The sequence below is a fragment of the Brienomyrus brachyistius genome, chromosome 5, assembly GCF_023856365.1.
Source record: "Brienomyrus brachyistius isolate T26 chromosome 5, BBRACH_0.4, whole genome shotgun sequence".
NCBI lineage: Eukaryota > Metazoa > Chordata > Actinopteri > Osteoglossiformes > Mormyridae > Brienomyrus > Brienomyrus brachyistius.
In genome coordinates, this window is record NC_064537.1 from 37,363,671 (window position 1) to 37,381,981 (window position 18,311).

General features: G+C 40.6%; 1 protein-coding gene across 3 annotated transcripts in view; it reads right to left on the minus strand.

The window, feature by feature from the left end:
• taok2b (TAO kinase 2b) overlaps window positions 1–18,311 on the minus strand; it is a 28,538-nt gene that overhangs the window by 9,384 nt on the left and 843 nt on the right. For all 3 annotated transcript variants that reach the window (XM_049013826.1, XM_049013825.1, XM_049013824.1), the window contains exons 2-16: window positions 8,619–8,759; window positions 6,402–6,473; window positions 6,032–6,133; window positions 5,796–5,841; window positions 5,538–5,634; window positions 5,341–5,454; window positions 4,724–4,815; window positions 4,433–4,526; window positions 4,268–4,349; window positions 3,958–4,125; window positions 3,644–3,850; window positions 2,854–2,985; window positions 1,343–1,579; window positions 869–997; window positions 487–690 (exon numbers count right to left, since the gene is read on the minus strand). In XM_049013826.1, the coding sequence (XP_048869783.1) occupies window positions 487–690; window positions 869–997; window positions 1,343–1,579; window positions 2,854–2,985; window positions 3,644–3,850; window positions 3,958–4,125; window positions 4,268–4,349; window positions 4,433–4,526; window positions 4,724–4,815; window positions 5,341–5,454; window positions 5,538–5,634; window positions 5,796–5,841; window positions 6,032–6,133; window positions 6,402–6,473; window positions 8,619–8,750 (1,908 nt within the window). In that variant the 5' untranslated portion in view covers window positions 8,751–8,759. The remainder of the gene's footprint in view (window positions 1–486; window positions 691–868; window positions 998–1,342; window positions 1,580–2,853; window positions 2,986–3,643; window positions 3,851–3,957; window positions 4,126–4,267; window positions 4,350–4,432; window positions 4,527–4,723; window positions 4,816–5,340; window positions 5,455–5,537; window positions 5,635–5,795; window positions 5,842–6,031; window positions 6,134–6,401; window positions 6,474–8,618; window positions 8,760–18,311) is intronic.

The following is an 18,311-nucleotide window of genomic DNA, read 5'->3' on the forward strand; positions in this document are numbered from 1 at the left end:
ACCAAAATGAAGTGATCAGTGAGTGTTCCCATTTTTGTTATATATTGATATCTATACTGAAGGTTATTCTTAATTCATTAAAGTTCAGCAAATGCTGTTTTATTATTGAAAATTGTTCTGGACCTCTAACTTTGAACAATAATCTGATACGGACTTTTAATCAAAAAGTTTGAGAACCCCTGGTCTATAATATCTGTAATTCTCATTGGTTTTGTTTTCAACATCCGAGTCAAATGGTCAAAATTCACCATAATGTAATCTAGTATTACTGTTGATGATTTTTAGCCGTACAGTCAGATACCCATATCTTGTGCTTTATGCTGGGAGGTCAGTAATTAATTATCATATTTATGTACTTTCATCTACCAAGAAAATGTATTCTGCCACAGGAAGTGTGTATTCTGCTCACACTTTCTTCATAACGCTGAGATGTTATACATTAGACGGCAGGGCCCAAGACAGCCCAGGCTCCAGGTGGCGCTGTACCTCTCTGAGCAGGTCCTGTTCCAGGTTGTGCTTGGCCAGCAGCATCTTCCTTTTGTACTGCCTGCACTGCAGTTCGTAATACTGCCTCTGTCTGCGCAGCAGCCCCGCCTCCTCCTCCGCCTGCTGCTGCTGCAGACACTCCTTCTGCCTCACCAGCCATTCCTGCTTCTCTCGCTTCGGCGTCGACTGGTTCTCGTTCAGCTCCTGCAGATGGCAGCAGCCGCGGGTCATGCTGGGGATGGGGCATGGCCCACAGAGCCACCCCGTGCGCAGGGCCGCCTGCTCACGCTAATGCTAACGCTGCCGAGTCGCCAGCAGATGTTTGCGGGAGCCAGCAGGCCCTGCCGTGAATGAATGCACACACACAGTCTCTCTCTCACACCTCTTTCAGCTGCTCCTTGCGTTGGCGGTACTGGCGCTTCTGGGACTCCAGCAGGCTGGCCAGCTCCTTCTTCTGCTGGTTCAGGATGTGCTGCTGGAACTTCTTTTCTTCCGCCAACGCCGCCTTGGTCTGTGGACACAAACAGAGCCGTGCTGTAGGAGGTGCTCTGGGTGACTTTCTTGACGGCCTTCATCGGGGTCTCTTCAACTATGGTCACGGTGTGGACACAGGCCCTTCACTGCTCCCATTCCGATTCCAGTATTCCTTCAGATTCCCTTTAGCTTTCAGACAGACGATCCCTCACCGCACCTATGGCACTCCTACCCTCTACAAAACACTTCTGATCCCCTCAATCTCCCCATCATCCATCATTTAAAGCCATGCTTTCCTTAAGCGTTTCCTACATTTCCCAAAACGATCAATGATCAACAGGTACCACTCCAGACTCTGCTGCACACTTGGACGCCTTCCTACCTCTTTCTCCAGGATGGCCTGGTGCTTCTTGCTCAGCTTGTCTGCCTCCCCTCCGAAGTTGTTCCTCTGGGTCTCCAGTTCCTTGTCCAGCCGCAGCTGGTGCTCATCCATCTCGGCCTTCAGCTTGTTCTCCAGTGCCATCAGCTGCTTCTGGTGCTGCCTCCGCATGCGCTTGTAGCCTGACATCTGCTCCCGCAGTGCTGAGCCCTGCTCGTGCTCCTGGATCTGCCGTGTCACCTGCGGAAGCAGCAGGTATTTGCTACAGACTTCAGCGAGAAACAAGTAGAGCTTTAAAGAGGCAACCTTTTCCCAAGAGACCTTTAACTGCCATAGCTGCACGTTACAGTTGTGACAGAGATCAGATATTGAAAACAAATGACTTCATTTTTACACGATGAGCAGCTAAACTCAGGACATGATCTAAGCAGTGTCCCCCCCCCCCCAATAAATAGGTGACCACCCTAGTTGCCACCCCTCATAAGAAATATGGAGCATTTAATTATGCAAACCAGAGCTGCCCAACTCGTCGCCTAGTCGATCGTGATGTGTCTCCAACTCGATCGCAAGATGATTAATGGATAATGCTTTATTTCACCATCAGCCAAATATACAGAGGGGGACTCCTCCCCCCCTCCCCACCATGATCAAAATATACTGAGGAGTCCCATCCCCCCGGTAGGCCAGACGCATGCGGTGCAGTGTTGTCACCCCATTACATAAGACTGGCCCCCGATGGCTACCCCAACTGAAATTTTCTGCAGGTGCCACTGGCTGAACTATTCCCTGTCCATCTATTGTGATGGACAGACAATTTCTAATGCAACTTCTCTCAAGTTTCCTGTCACAAGTCCAGTTACCTAACCAGCCTGCCACCTGCTGCCCCCAAAGGCAGGACAAATGTTTTCAAATGATCTCAAAATGAAAACATATCACAATCGTTTAGGAACAGACAGTCTTGGAATGCCTTATTATATTTATATAATATCATTCAGATCAGAAACTTGGCAAGATGAAGATGTTACTGTCCAAATACATTTCTCTTCTCACCCAATGCAATTAGCACAAAAGAACTTGATGTGCAGTTTCCAGCAAACGCGGTCAGCTTGCAGTCCAGGCTTATTTCTGAGCTGAAGTGAGTCAGCCGCGGGCAAGCGATAAATGCTAACCCTTCACATCTTAGAGTCTGTCTAGACGAAGCCGTTAGCGCTGTGGGCTTCCGGGGGGGGGGGGGGGGGGGATTCATCTACCTGTGCAATGGCAACGAGTAGCCAATGCCACAGTGAGCCAACTGAACGTTTACCAGCAATTGCCTCAACTCAATAAGAGCCGTAATACTTAAACACCGTAAACACTCTTATAATCACCGATCTCCAATGATCCAAGCTTTTCAGCACTTAAAAAATGCTTAACACACTCAACCATCCAACACAGTGAGACACTGCCGTTTCCCCCCGTAAGACACTCAGCCTCATCAAGCTTGTGCACACTGAGAGCCACTTGCCGGGGCGTACCAGCGAGGCTGTGCGAATGGTGGCAAAGTGGTCCCGGTTGCGGAAATAGGCTCGCCGGCGCACTCCGGAGGATGCTGACTGCTGTGCGTCCATCTCTGGCTGGTACGGGTCATCGTAGATGTTTTCATGACCCTGGGGGCAAAGCGCAAGAACAGTAAAGCACCTACAGTCTGAATTAACATGTAAACATTTGTTAGAACAACTAAAACACTTCAATGGGCAATTGGAACTCGAAGTATAGCTATGAAATCCATCTAAATGTGGGTGCAGGCTCTTCTCTAGGCAAACACCAGTGAACCACAAGGACAATAATTCTACCTTTTAAATATTATATAAATGTTCTACAATACACGTCATATAAATCAATATGCTCATATTTTATGTGCTTTAATTTTGAACGAGGCACTCACTTTAAAGGCAGACAATTCACTTAAAAAGAATTACTGAGGCCCAGTCTGCGTCAAATGGAGGCAGGAAATTCTAAGGAAGTGTGTCTAGAGCAGTATTTCCCAATCCACAAGCCCACATGTTTAGTCCCTCCCAGCTCCCACAGCAAAAACATGGACTGTCTGTGGGTCCCCAGGGGCTGGATTGGGAAACACTGGTCTAGAATGACGTTACACCTCATTTCCCGAACTCCATAGACTGACCTCAGTTTATACCTGAGAACTGGTCAAACTAGTTCTGCATCATACTTCCTCCTAAATGCACTTTGTGACCGAAAATTACTGCCGCGTGCTTTCAGATAGGCCGTGAATGCAAAAGGGCAGCAGCGTGGTGCCGCACTGACCGGGGGCCGATGTATGACGGAGCTGTTGGAGGTGACCGTGTGCTCGCCCTCCTGCATCATGGCCATCTCGCCGCTGTCGTCCGAGCCGTCCGCCAGGCTGTTCACCGAGCTGCTCTGGGAGCTGGCGCTGATGGACATGGACGGGACCGAGTGCGAGCTCTCCATGCTGTTGATGGTGCCTGTCCGCAGCATGTACTGCTCCACCTCCTGGCGCAGGGAGATGTGTGGGATGTGGTGCCAGCCGGGCACGCGAAAACAGAGCCCAAGTGTTTACATTCCCGTGCTGGGCATCACGAAGCCGAGGAAGTCATTACCTCCTCTTCCTCTGCACCCTCGGGGGTAGGGCCATTGTGTGTCTCCTGGAAGAGTATCTTCTTCATCTTGCGGTACTGCAGGTTGTCCAGCTCTCTTACCGCATCCTTCGTGCGAGCTATTAGGTCTAACACGACGGACATGGGGCGCTCTCTGCAGAGGAAGCAGTGCTGCAGTGGGAGAGGGATCGCTATTTTAGTAAGGCTTCCGAACATGGCCACTTACTGAGTCACACAACGGCAAAACTACAAGAAGGTTGCTTTACAGCCGAGAGGGTACAGACAGATGGAAGAACAGACAAGGGAGGTCTACCTTCAGCAGAACATCAGAGGTAGGCCTATCCTGGGGAATCTTTTGAAGACAGGAGTCCACAAAGTTACGAAAATAATCTGACCTGATAGGGGAAAGAGGGTATGAGTTTTTGACGGAGCAGAGGAAGATACAGGTTCAGTGAAGGAAATGCCAGTGTCTTCTCACCAGTGGTTGGACTGCAAGACGGGGCTTTCATTTTGAGCAATGTGGTATAAGGCACTCATAGCATTCATGTTGAAAAGGGGGGGTTTCCGCTCCGCTACAAGAATGCAAGCATAAAGATTACCTCCTGCCAGAAACCCAAGTTCAACTGCTATGCACGTCCCTTCAACATCATCAAGAAAATAACAAATAAAAATAAGCAGCTATTCATTATTTAGCCGGTGCTACCCTGGAGAACAAGCAGCCAGTGAGGCTGACAGTTGCATGGCTGTGCCCAGCTTAGCCAGTCCTTACCCAGCTCTATGCAGGTAATTCCGAGCGACCAAACGTCCACCTTGCCGTCATACTGGCCCTCATCCATCGCCAAAATCACTTCCGGGGCCATCCTGCATGGGGGCAGCAAGTAAAAATACACATCACACGGAAACATGAAGAAACTGTAATGGAAGTAATGCAGTGGGGGCTTGATGGTTAGGGAAGTGCACTTGTAATTCAAAGATTGCAGGTTCAAATCCCCGACCAGCAAGGCACCACTGAGGTACCCTGAGCAAGGTACCGCCCCCAAGCACTGCTCCCCGGGTGCTGAATTAGCTGCCCCTTGCTATGTCACGAAAGTCACATATGGGTTAAATGCAGAGGACACAGTTTGTTCGGTGTGTTAACAATGACCACTGATCTCTAAATTCGAATTCTAAACAGTACCTTTCACTGGACATTTCAAAATACGTGCTGATTAACAAGCAAACTTTCGGCTGAGCAAGACAATATTTGACATCACTTTGCATTCGTATGAAGTTCCCAGTATTTAGAAATGCTGAACCAAGGTGTTAAAGTACTGAAGCTCAGGCTCTCACACACATTGCTAGAAACAGGCATTAAATATCTACTCTTTTTCATGGGCATGGTCTTACCAGTAAGGCGTGCCCACAAACGAGTTAGCAGGAGCCACAATGGAGGCTGAGCCGAAATCTCCCAGCTTCACCTGACCAGGTTCAGTCAGTAAGATGTTCCCCGCCTTCACATCCCTTTGGGACAACATCAAAGACTGTGAAAAGGATCTGACAGATCATTACGAAACCATGCCTTCTGAGACAAGTACGCAGCTTACCTGTGGATCATGTTGTGCGAGTGCAGATATGCCAGACCCTGCAGTGCACCATGGGTAATAGCAGCTATTTCCACTTCTTGTAGTGGCTTCTTGTGAACTGTGCGAGGTGAGAAAAAAAAAGGTCTGTTATACCCCCATATTTAATCCCACAAAAAACCCATGCTAGTCAAAAATAATGCTTTAGTTATACGCTACATGGAAATCGGTCTAAATACTGGCAACATCCTCTCCTCTGGTTTCATGTCGTCCTTTTCTCACCTTCTAGGAGGTCCGATGCAGAACCCAAGCAGTACTCCATCACCAACTAAAACAATCATATCACCAAATAAGCACAGTGACCAACCCTGCAGACCACAGAGCCTGCGCTAAATTTTAACTTTTCAAGTGAGATGCAACAAGGCACACGTTGCAATATATATTCTTCTAAATAATCAATATTCCCTGCCTGCAAATATCAACATAAATGCTGAAAACAACTTAAAGGAGGCACTCACCCAGGCTGTATGCTCCCTCAAGTAACATCCTCTATATTCAATAGTGTTGGGGTGTCGTAATTTCTGCAGGAACTTAACCTCTTTGATGATGTCCTGCCATTTCTGCCAAGAAGAGAGACTTGTTTAAGGCAACATTGCTGAACCTGTAACTACTATTGCTTATGTAACTACTGCCACAGCAATGTTTACTTGAGGTTTCTTGACTTCCCTGAATGCTCTCGAGCCCAACCCTGTGCAACTGTACAGTCTGAAAGCCGACAGGCGCAGGTCTGTGTGGTGCACTGCAAAGTGGGCCTTCTTGTAACAACTTCAGGCATGTTTAATCGTGTCTTTGCTTCTCAATGCCTTCACATGGACTCTCAACACTCACTTCATTGGACTGCTTTCCACTGTAGGACATTTTCTTAATAGCCACCACCTCATTTGTGCGGATGTCACGCGCCTGAGAGAGAGAGAGTGGGTGAGATTTTCGCACACGCACACACACAATGTATACATAGGAGAAAAAGGTGTACAAATAGGACAGCCAGAACTGCGCTAAGTGTACCAGAACGATTCATACCCATTCCCTCCCTTCTGTCTCATGGCATAACGTTGTATTTAACTAACAGCAGTTCTGTTTATTCATAGATTTAACTATATTTGTAGTTATTTATTCGTGTGTATTCCTATCATTTAAAAAAAACATTAATTCTCTCGCACCAAAGCTTTATGACAGCTGAGTGATTTGACATGTCACAGCAACACTAACAGCAACACACAAATCTGTTGCTACTTGTCGATTCGGTGTGCAACAAAGGTCAGTATTATAATTAAGAAAGTTGACGCCGTTTAATAATCACCATTAATCAAAAGACATCACAAAGTCGCGGTATTCAATTCACAGCTGTATGAGAGAGTTGATTACGATACCTTCCAGATACTCCCAGCTTCAGGAGCATAATATGCCTGTTTGATCTCCACATGGAGCGAGTCAGTGGGAGCAGAGCTGCAGCACAGGGGTGGGTCTATGTGCATATTTCAGGTTACCATGGTAATTGATCACCGGCTTTCATGCCTACAGTTGTTTTTTAATGAATCCCAGCAGGTCCTGAACGTGTTAGGGTATAAATATGGCCAGCGCGGTGGAAGCATGATTGAGGCACAAGACACTGGATGTTCACAAGTTTTGCAAAGTGCTATATGGTACACGGTAGCCGTTCACTATGTTTTCACTAGCTTTGGGTGCTACCGGGTTTCTTTATAAAAGTCATTTGGTTAAGCCCTGTTGTTTTGAGCCTTTGTTCTGCTTCACTGTATATCCTGCCTGAGGCACAGGAACAGCATTTGATTCTGGCAATGCCAGTGTAATATAGTTCATTTCCGCATACCCCTTCAACATATGTGACCCTAACAGTGGATTGTGCTCTTCTCTTGTTTTCTTTTTTTAACATGGGGGGATGGGGGTGGAGGATGCATTTTAGGTAAAATTTTGATAATTAAAAATGTAACATAAAAACAATATTACACAAACTAATATTGAGAACAGGTTTCTACCCTCAGGCTGTCCAAATACTAAATGAAGAGTCCCACAGCTAACATGCCTCTTAACTCTATGCACTTTGTACTATTGCATACTTTGCATTTCACAGCTACTGATATCATTGCTTTATATTTTTGTATTGTTGTTTTAATGTTATATTTATCCATCTTTGTACATTAGTGTTTCTTTGCATTATGCATGATGTAAAATCCAGAAAGAGCATTTCACTACACAGATCTACAGTGTAAATGACAAATAAAACTTGAACTTAAACAAAATTATATATTAAGTTAGCTACAAGGGGCAGAATAAGGAACCGACTTGTATCTATTTTATTGTGTCACCCAATCAGTGTCCTATGTCCCAAAATCTGTTGCAATTACAACTAGCAAATTTAGAAATGGGCTAGAATAGTGACATTTACTACAGTATAAATAAATCAACAGTCAACCCCCAGTTTTATGGATCACTCATGTGATTGGCGTGAACTTTGAGAACTATGATGGAAGAGCCAGCAGAGATGGTGCCAGTCACAAATGAGACTGACGCACAAAAAGAATCTGGACTTTGCAGTAAACAAACACTGGGTTATACTCCAGTTGCCTTAATCATTCATTTTGTGTCAAAATAAATCAAAGACTTAGGGCAAGTAACGTTAATAAACACAGAAGAGGATGACATATTTGCTTCTGTGAAAGAAATTGTAGTATACAGGCAAAAGCACCATAGTTGATTGAGAAATCACCTTTAAAATTTTCCTAACATTTTATATCCTAAAAATATGAAGGGTGTGCAACTAAAATACAAAATGTTTCATGGTACTATAGCATCTCAAACCTAAATATATGTTATGTATGAGGAAATATTTTTCTGTTAAGTCTCATTTATTCGCACTGACCAGACAGTGACATGATCCCTTAGCAAACTCCCAGCATTTCTGCACATTCCAAGAGTCCTTCAGCACTCCTCCTCCCATCTCCTTCCTCAATATCCTTCCTCTACCCCACTTCCTCCTCCATACCCTCATGCTAACATGGTATTCAATCTCCTTAGGCCTGTTCTTACAAAGTAGACTGCTCCAAAGCTGCCATGTCCAATCTCCCGTAGGTCAGAGAAGAGCTTCTCTGGATCATCTCTGTAGAACAACTCTGCCACCTCTGGGTCCTTCAGGCTTCCAGCCCTTGCACTCGACGGCATGGCCAGCGCCTAGAATTAGAGAAAAATTCTCATCATATTCTCACACTGCATAAGAAGTCATGTAACACCACCGTCCAAGTATATATGAGTTTTCAACCTCGAAAACACCTTAACTGCAAACCTTGGATGTTCAAATCCCAAATTCATTATTGAAACATTCACTGCACATGTTGGGCTCCCAAGGCTCCAAAATGGTCATTCATTCAACTTCAATAAAAAGTAAACCTGGCTGATACAATATATCTTTAATTGGGACAAAAAAACTGTGAAGTTATTTAATGAGTCAAGAGGAACAGTATGAAAAACAAAAATGACAGCATATGCCAAATATATGTAAACTGCGTCAGCAAAGAGGAACAGTGAAGTTCACCAGCGGAGATAAGACACAACAGAATAGTTGTGAAACACTGCAAAATTACTGCCTCAAACAGAACTGAATCAGCACCTATGCAACATTATCATCAAAAAAACTGTTTTTAACTTCACAAAACTGAAATTTTCAGCATGGCACTTTTTTAAATCTATTGGACAAAGACACATAACCCGGAGGAAAGAGTGCAAAACTGGAACCCCTGAGTAATGGAAAGTACTATGGTATAGTGAGTCATCGTTCACACTTTTGTCTACACCAAGAAGGGTTTATGTCTGGGAAAAATCCAAAAGGGGTCCTCAAGCCACAACGTCTATTGGTATGGGCTGCCATCTCGGGGGTGAATCAGACCCCATTATGGCTCTGCATGGTTGTATAGTGGCCAAGGAAAGTGATACCTGTATGATGATACCTGTGATACTTGTATGATGACAATTCCAAGAACAAGGATGCTACTCATCCTGGAAAACATGGGAAATAGTCAACTAATTTTCCAGTCATGCAAAACAGTTGGAAATTGGGAAAAAAACTAAAACGTCCTGGAAAAATATTTCAGCAAACAACTAATATTCCCATATGAAGTTTGGAACATGTTCACATATTCAGGTTATCCAGGGCAATTGGGAACCCTGCAAGGAGGACTGAAGCTGTTTTCAAAGTAAAGGATGGTCCTACTTTAACAGCACCTTGATATTAATATATTGCTAGGGATTTCTATTAATTTGTTGATCTGGATTTGAATAATTAGAAGTAACTACTTAACCATTAATTTACATTTTATTTAAATAAAAAATTTAAGTTTAACAACAAAGGCAGGGTCATTATAAAATCTTTGGACAAGTAGAAAGAAGCAGCTAGACTTATTCAAAAGGTGCATAAATCATGTTCTATATTTCTGTACTACAATATAAATTCACTCCCGTACTACAACTTCAACCAATCTGAACGTTTTAGGCAGCAACCAAACAACTGGCTGAATCACTCCTTCTCTTCCTCTTTCACTGTCCTCCCACTAACTGTTAAAATGTAGAGTCTATCCGCCATTTCTCCCAATCACTGTTATTTTTACATTTTAGTTTTCTCAGCCAGAATACCAGGCAACACAGGACTGCACTGCACTGCACACCCAGGCACTCTCAAACAGCCAATTCATGTTCACCATTATCATTGTATAGTTCATATTTGATTCCATGTTAAATTTCAGTTATGTATTTCAGATTTTCCTGAAAACAGAGAAAAAAACAAAGAACCATGGACCCTTGGATAAACAGATCAAGTGAAAAGATATTGGGGGTTTCTTACAATGTGACTGACATTTCAGAGAGAGACTTTTGTCAGGTCGCAAAACATGAATTCCCCATCACCAGAGAACAATGGAAAATTTACTGCTAACTTTCAAGCATTTTGAATAGAAACAAGGCTTGGTAAATAGAAGAATTATTTGTACAATGTTTTATTCCATAAACATTTGAGGCCTATTACTGATCTTTCAGTATGATTGTTCAGTTGTGATTGCATATTTTGGCCAAAAAACAAGTATGGACATCCTGGTAGTACACCGTTGACCTTAATGCCTCCAATAACCCAAGTCTCAAGCTAGAGAGCTTAAACCATCCATTTGCCATAATCAGTAAATCCATTCGAATTCACAGTGAGCCTGGAGGCTATCCCAGAAAACCCAAGGCATGAGGCAGGGGAAGACCCCAGACAGGGTAACAGGTCACTCTAGTTTAAATATATGTTTTTGAGCTGTGAGAAGAAAAGTAAGAAAGCATAGTTTAAGCCCAAACCCTTAAGGTCCAAGGGGGTTGTGTCACCCCTTAAGAGCAATTCACAAAAATACAAACCAACAAGCTACCAGTTTTACCAATTGTTAAATTTAGTTAATAAATTTTTTAATAGTTTTTTTTTTTTAAATAGGTTGAAAGGGTACAAGGTCAGACATTTTCCCTTTGAAGCATGCAACTGATACCAAGGACACCTATTCTTTTATCAAAGTATTATTTGCTTGGTTAAAAATTGCTATTAAATGTACAATTATGTCAGTATAACGACACAGTGACAGAGACAGCAACGTGCTGTTAATATCCCATTTGGTCAAACTACATTAGCAGGCCGTACTTCCTGATTTCTCTCCCCACCCCCAGCTCATCTCTTCCTGCCTGAGATGGTTAGGTTTCTCTGCGCACTTCCTCAGACCTGCTGTATCTCTTACTGCTATGTCTCTCTGAGTTGAACATGGAGAAACTATAATAAACAAAATATTTAATAACGAGCCTAAAAAACAGACTAGCACACAACATTTTTTTAAGGACCTGAAATGTGAGCATGATCTTGTCAAATGTCTACATGACTGAATGCTTTGGGGTTTGTTTTGATAATACCCATAGCATCCTTTCCAATAAAGCCCAAACTAAGGCCATCTGCAGTAGATCATTGTGCAGTTCAGTTCATTATAAAAAAAGCTCTCATTTCTAAATTACAACAGTTCCTCTGCATTGTATTACATCAGCTGCACCAAAACAAGTGCTCCTACTTTACACCATTGCCTCAAGCATCCCACAATTCTGCACTCTCTTTAATAGGGCACTTTTCCACCATACCAGGCACCTTACTTTTGATACTTCAAGAAAGTACCAAAAGTAAGGAACTTCAAGGTGGTTTTCCACTGCCGTAAAAACTGGTACTGGCACTGAATGACATCACAGCACGGGCGAGGTATTTTGTACTTAATTTGAAAAATGGCTGTATATAATAGGGCTGGTCAATGTGCGATATTAATACCAACATGGCATGTTGTACACTTAAAGATACTTTGGCAGTCAGCCAAATGCTTTTTCTTTCAGTTCTGTATATGGACCTTATAGTGCAGGGAGTTTAAGTTTTGCTAAAACATAGTTACAGTCATAGGAGAAAAAAAAAATCAAGTTTTGATATTTTAATTATTATTCCTTTTCAAACTTATCCAGTATGTGTTTAAAATCACTTTAAAGTTTACCTCCACTGCCTTTGCATGAGCATTGACACATCATTTTCATCCTTGCTGTTTAAATCAATCGTAGATGGGCTTTTGGGAATTTTTTTGTTTTGTAATTACCACATTAAATAGTTACAACAAAATCACATTGCAATACTTAGAAAATTTTTAGTACTGTGCTGTCCTAGTATATCATACAAAATACTTATATTTTTATGCTATCCTGATTGATTCTTCTGACCAGATAAAGCTTTTAAAAGTTAAAGGTTGGGTTACTTAATAATGGATATGTGGACAAATTATTACTATCATTACCTCATTTATCATTGTTTTCTGAGTTTGCATCTGTTTCAAAGACTGTGGTTGTTTTGCGTTTCAGAGGCAGGCATAACCGTTCAACAAAGAACAAAGAAAGATTTGAAGTCCCACCCCAAAGTACTGAAGTACCAAAAAAGTACCCCACTAGAACTATTGGTACTGGAACTTTTGGTATAGCTGGTTTGGTTACCCTAATTGAATGACCAATTGAGTGTCTCCTTTCTGTTGTGAGAAGTTGATATGCCGGCCCTCGATCAATCATTTGTTTGGCATAGTCATGTTTTGTGGTGTTTCCTTTTGCAGTTTAATCAGTGCAATAAGTGTTTCAATTTAAGAAAAAAAATCATTACAGAGAATCGTGATCTCAATTCCAAGCAAAAGAATCACAATTCACATGTTTTTGATAATCGTGCAGCCCCAATCTGTAGTTATGAAATTAAGCAAATATTATTTAAATGAAGTGGGCATTTTTATTTAATGCTAAAAAAAGATAAGACCAGCCTAAGAAAATCTTAAAGCTCATTTAGACTAATGCTGTCATGAAGCCAGAATTTACCCTACAGTTTGCACAGTTTCCAAATGCATTCATTTTTATCCTTCAAGGTGATAGACAAGTTTTTAAATATTCTGTCATCACCATATTTTATCCATCATTTTATCATCCATATCACACTGCAACAGGTTGCTTTTACCCCAATTGCACCATTGCTGACATGGAATTATATCAATGAAAAATGTTTAAAAACTGGTAATATTCAAGATGTACAACTGACTTCAAACTTTCACAATCCTATTATCCTACCTAGAGATGTCATGATACTGATACCAAGTCAATGCCAAAATTCTGAAAACATGATGGTACATTACCATAGGTACTGGGATGCAATACTTATAAACCTGATGGGAGCAGCAAATACTTCTACAAGTGTTCTAGTCCACTTTTCAGGCACCCCCCCACCCAGCCCCCCATTTAAAAATATTTTAAAAATAGGACATACCCAAAATAAAATGCTTATTACTCTTGAACCACTTGTACTACATTCATAAACATGGTCTGGTTTAAATCCTGACAGTCATGAAGTGTTAACGGATCATAAACCGATTTTTAAAAGATACAAAATACTTTTACTGTAAAATGTTTGCACTTCCATAAATGATTTTGCTGTTTGTTTTGTTATTAAAAATATTTTGCTTAACATGGCAACCCTCCTGACAATGTTTTTTCAAAGTTACTGACCTACATTCGTTTATAAGCTTGTTGTGATTGGTGATGCAATCGCAGTTTGTATTTTAAGCACAGTAGTATGTTTTAAATATTTAAAGGCTACATGTCACTGTTCTTTTATGTAATGTTAATAGTCATTTCTTTTTTATTTATTAGTTGAAGACTAGATGCCACTGTTGTTTTATCCATTGTTCACATGTTTTTTTAATTAAGTAGTGTATATTTAAATACATGGGATTAGTTGTTTTGTTTTAGTTTTTTACAGTGGTATCGAATTAGGTATAGACAATTTTGGAATTTCGCTAAATTTCTGGTACTGTAACATCCGTAATCCTGCAACATTTTATGGTAACTTTTAAGAAATAATCAAATTCTAAAAGATAGACTGTAGTAAAATGTCACCTCATTCATTTAAAGAAGTTCATTACAACTTTACCAGGCACAAAAAAAACATAACTTACTGTGAGGATTTATACTAAGAACCTGAATCCAGAATATCACAAAGGAATAAATCTTTTAAACTATGTACAGACATGAACCATTTTCAAAACACATAAGACTTTTCAAAGAGAAATGTTTGCATTTGTTTGAAAATGTGTCAACATCCACAAACTTTATTAGTCAGGAGGCTTAGTGGGTAGCTTGAAACCTCAAATATTCAGATTGTTTTAGAATGATGCTGCTACCCGTAATTCAAAGACATGATGTTCAGGCTCCTGTGTGACTCACAGTGCCAGGAAAATAAAAAATGTCCTGTGACAGACCTCTATCTAATCCAGGGCTTACCCTGCCTGCACTCAGTACAACCAACTGGAAAGCAAAAAGTGGGAATGAACAAACTAACACTCAGTGCAATGGATGTCATGGCTTATACTTCACAAAATGGAGAGTTAAGTGACCTGGGTTTTTTTTGCACTGATTGGGTGTACCTGATCCTCATTCCATACACCTGAATTTTTGTGGTATGTTTTGCTCACAGAGACCCAGACCATACTCTTGATACTTGTTCCAAGGGCTGTATCCTGCTGATTGTTTGGTAATCCACAATGACCTGTCCAATTTTATTGTTAATTTTGCATGTCCACTGAAACTCCTTTATCTTTTGTGATTCAGTCTTTGTTGTGCTGATCCCATCCCTGCCCTGACCATGTTCCTAGAAAGGAAACTAACCCTGAATGCACCCAGACTTGTCTCACCCAAGCCAAATCCCTGTATTACTTGTTTCTGTATGCTTCTCAAAGTAACGTATAGTCAATTTGGATTGAAAAATCACAGATCACCATCTCTTTAATAATGTTTAGCAAAGTTCGCCGGTCAATCAGAACCAAAGCACTAGAAAAGATTCTTTCCTAGAGCTGTTACAATGCTTAACCAGTTTTCCAAAACAGAGACTCAATACCACAACATGCAATCCATACAAAATTGCACAACACTACTAAGAGATTGTCTCAAATTTACCCAAAAGTTGACATCTCTCTATCTACAAAGTTATTCTGCATTGAACATTAGGAACCAGTGAGCACTAAACATAAATACCTCCCTGTACTTTGAGTTTTATTCATATAGTAGAAATATGACAAGTAATGTCAAACGAGTGAAAACATCTCAGTGCCAGAAAACAAAATTTAATCCTTGTGCATATAATGTATTTGGCAAAACAAAACTGATTCTGAAGATTGTTGCCTAACCCAACCCAGCTTAAACACTTTGATTACAGGATCATGTCTTTCTGGTATAAAAAGCATAACGCCTATATAGGCATTATGCATGCAACCAAATAAATTGGGAGAAGCTAAATGCCATCTCCCCTACCCCCTCCATACTTGATGTTCTGACATTACATTCTGAAGTCGAAAGCATGACACATATTTACAAAAATAAAGGCTCAAGAATGTCTCATATACCAAATGAATGCAAATGTATACACTCAGACACTGCCAGGATGTATTCTGTATGTTTTAGAGATAACAGATTATTTTCTGCTTTGTATTACTTTGCATTGTCTGCTAAGTTCATCAGAATTTGTACTTGGTCATTTTAGGCGATTCGGGAAAAATGTGGACAATTCTTCATTCATATACATTGTTACCTCAAAAAACAGGACTCAAATATAGCCCGAGGTGTCAGTAAAAAAAAACTGCACATTTGCTTTAGAGATTATAAAAGCTTTGCTGAGAGATGAGTCTTTGGAGTTATTAAGCTCACATCTTCCATCTGTGCAAAATAAACCCTTTTGTAGTTCCTCTGACAAGTATCCAATTATTGCAATGCACTCAACGACATATATAAATCACTGTCCAAGCCAATTTCATTAAGATGTTTCTCCTTGTTTTGTCACACAGCAGCCCGTTTCTCATGCCACAGACAACACGGGCTAAGGTGGTGTTTCTGTGCAACCTCAGGAGAGAGAGACATTTATTCATAATCCAGGTGATCAACAAACTACTGCATTTCAATTTCACTGCTCCCAATCTCCATACTGAAGCAGCTTTTCCTAACTTTCTGATTTTTGAAAACACCCTTGCCCAAAGTGACATAACCCCCCCAGCCCAGCAACAGATATATTTCAATGCTGCAGAATCCGGAGCACAGATTTTTTACCTGAGGGTTTCTAGTTTAAGGTCCTGAACTGGGCCAACCTGTGAGCAAGGCACTTAATCTTAGCCATTTCAGCCAAATACCCAGCAGTGGCAAATTAGTCATTTTAAGTGAGATGATCACATCATATTGTCATAACCTTTGTTACGTTATCATAACATAATTGAGACATGACACATAAAGGTTGTTCGCAATGTTACAGCTTCAAATGCAAAAATTTTAGAAATCATACCCACCAGAACAAAAAGCATGAAAATATGTATATATGTCAAGCTTTTACATATTTTACAGATTTTAAAAATAAAAATTATTAACAGCATTAGACATTAAATGCTAGTTCAAAGGGAATTCAACAAAAGCTGAATTTTAATTTCATAATTTCATCACAACCTTTGCTTCTTTAGAAATGAAGAACATCCATGTATTCACTAGTATTATTCAACTTCCATCATCATCATCTCCTCAACATTTGTAATACTGAACCCAAGTATATCTTGGGTTCCTATCTAACTTACCTCTTAAACATGCTTCATTGAATGAACAGTCCAGTGCTGAACAATTAAAGTATCATTAAACCAAAGTTATCATTTGACACTACTGGAAAGTAAATGCACCCTCGTACTGTAGGAAATGCTCGATAAGCCTTGTAGCAGAATCAGTACAATTTTAGAACTGAATGTGGTATACTCAGAAGTGAATCTTCTGTGATTCACACATCTGAATGACTGCTGCCACACCTGCATAATTTGCCAGAAAAGCTGTGTGCTTAGTAAATGATCAAATGCAGTAGTACATGTTGTCCTGCTGGATTTTGAACTTAAATTTTTAACTTTTCTTAATTGCATAGTATAACAGTACATTTTTTCAGATAAAGGAATTTAGTTTGATTTCCCATTTTCAAACGTTTAAAACTCATATCGGTCCCTAAAATTTCAAAATCTGAGGTCCAATCCAAACAATATTTTAAAAGCACAGAAGCAAAGTTCATAAACAAACAAACAGATATATACAATAGAGTCATGGTTTTTTCTAGTACAAAAATTTACGGTTGTCCCTTCCCAAAAACCTTTAGTGATATACGAACTATATTCTGAGATGGAAGTTCATTACATACAACATGTGCACAAACACATCATGAATTCCGGGACAGACCGTCATTAGCGGGAAGGCAATGAGAAGAGGATAGGCAGCACAATTCCACTGCGTGAAAGCAACACAGCATGTACTAAATGATATACACCATGTAAATAAAGCTCACAGTTACGCAACATTGACATCTTCAGTATTCAAGGTGAGCATGCCAGGGTTTTTAAAAACAATACTTGCTTGACATAAACTGATGTAAAATATTTATGAACCAATTAAGTATACATACATTTTACATTCAGGCAACAATTGTGGATGCACACTTAGACAGGACAGGAAAAACACAAAGCACAAAAATAGGGGGAAACAATGTTCGTTACATGCCAAGAGTTAAATAAAAACACGTATGGAAAATGCGAATACTGTCTAGCCAAACTACTGCTTAGGCAGCTGTCACGAAGTCAAGAGATTATATAAAAAGATCAAAGAGGAAATGCATTGGTCTTTCGTCTATCCACAACTACATCTACGGTTGACTTCGTATAGTTTGTGCCTTTGCTCATAAGAAATAATTCATATTTAAATGACTATTAATTAATACCGTGTCACAATCTGCGTGAAGGTCTCGGAATTAATAACACCGAAAACGAATTCAACGGAGAACAAATAAACTAAACACTGCTGCTGCGTCCCAGAAAATCGGCATATAAATACATCTAAAGCCAAAGAAAGGGTCGGTAAAGTGAGATTACAGATAAGCAGGTGAGGAAAAATCAAATATGACAGAAAAATGATAACCTTGCACAAAAAACAGCAGTCTCAGACTTAGTTTAATAAAAAGCTTACTGACAGGTGGATGTACTTAAAAATTACTGCGGTGTCTGCGTAGACACACAAGTACAGATAAATTCTCAGATTAAATACAAATTTGCAGTTCCTGTGCAAAAGGAAAAAAAAACGATTAACTGCTACATGCATTTTTAATCC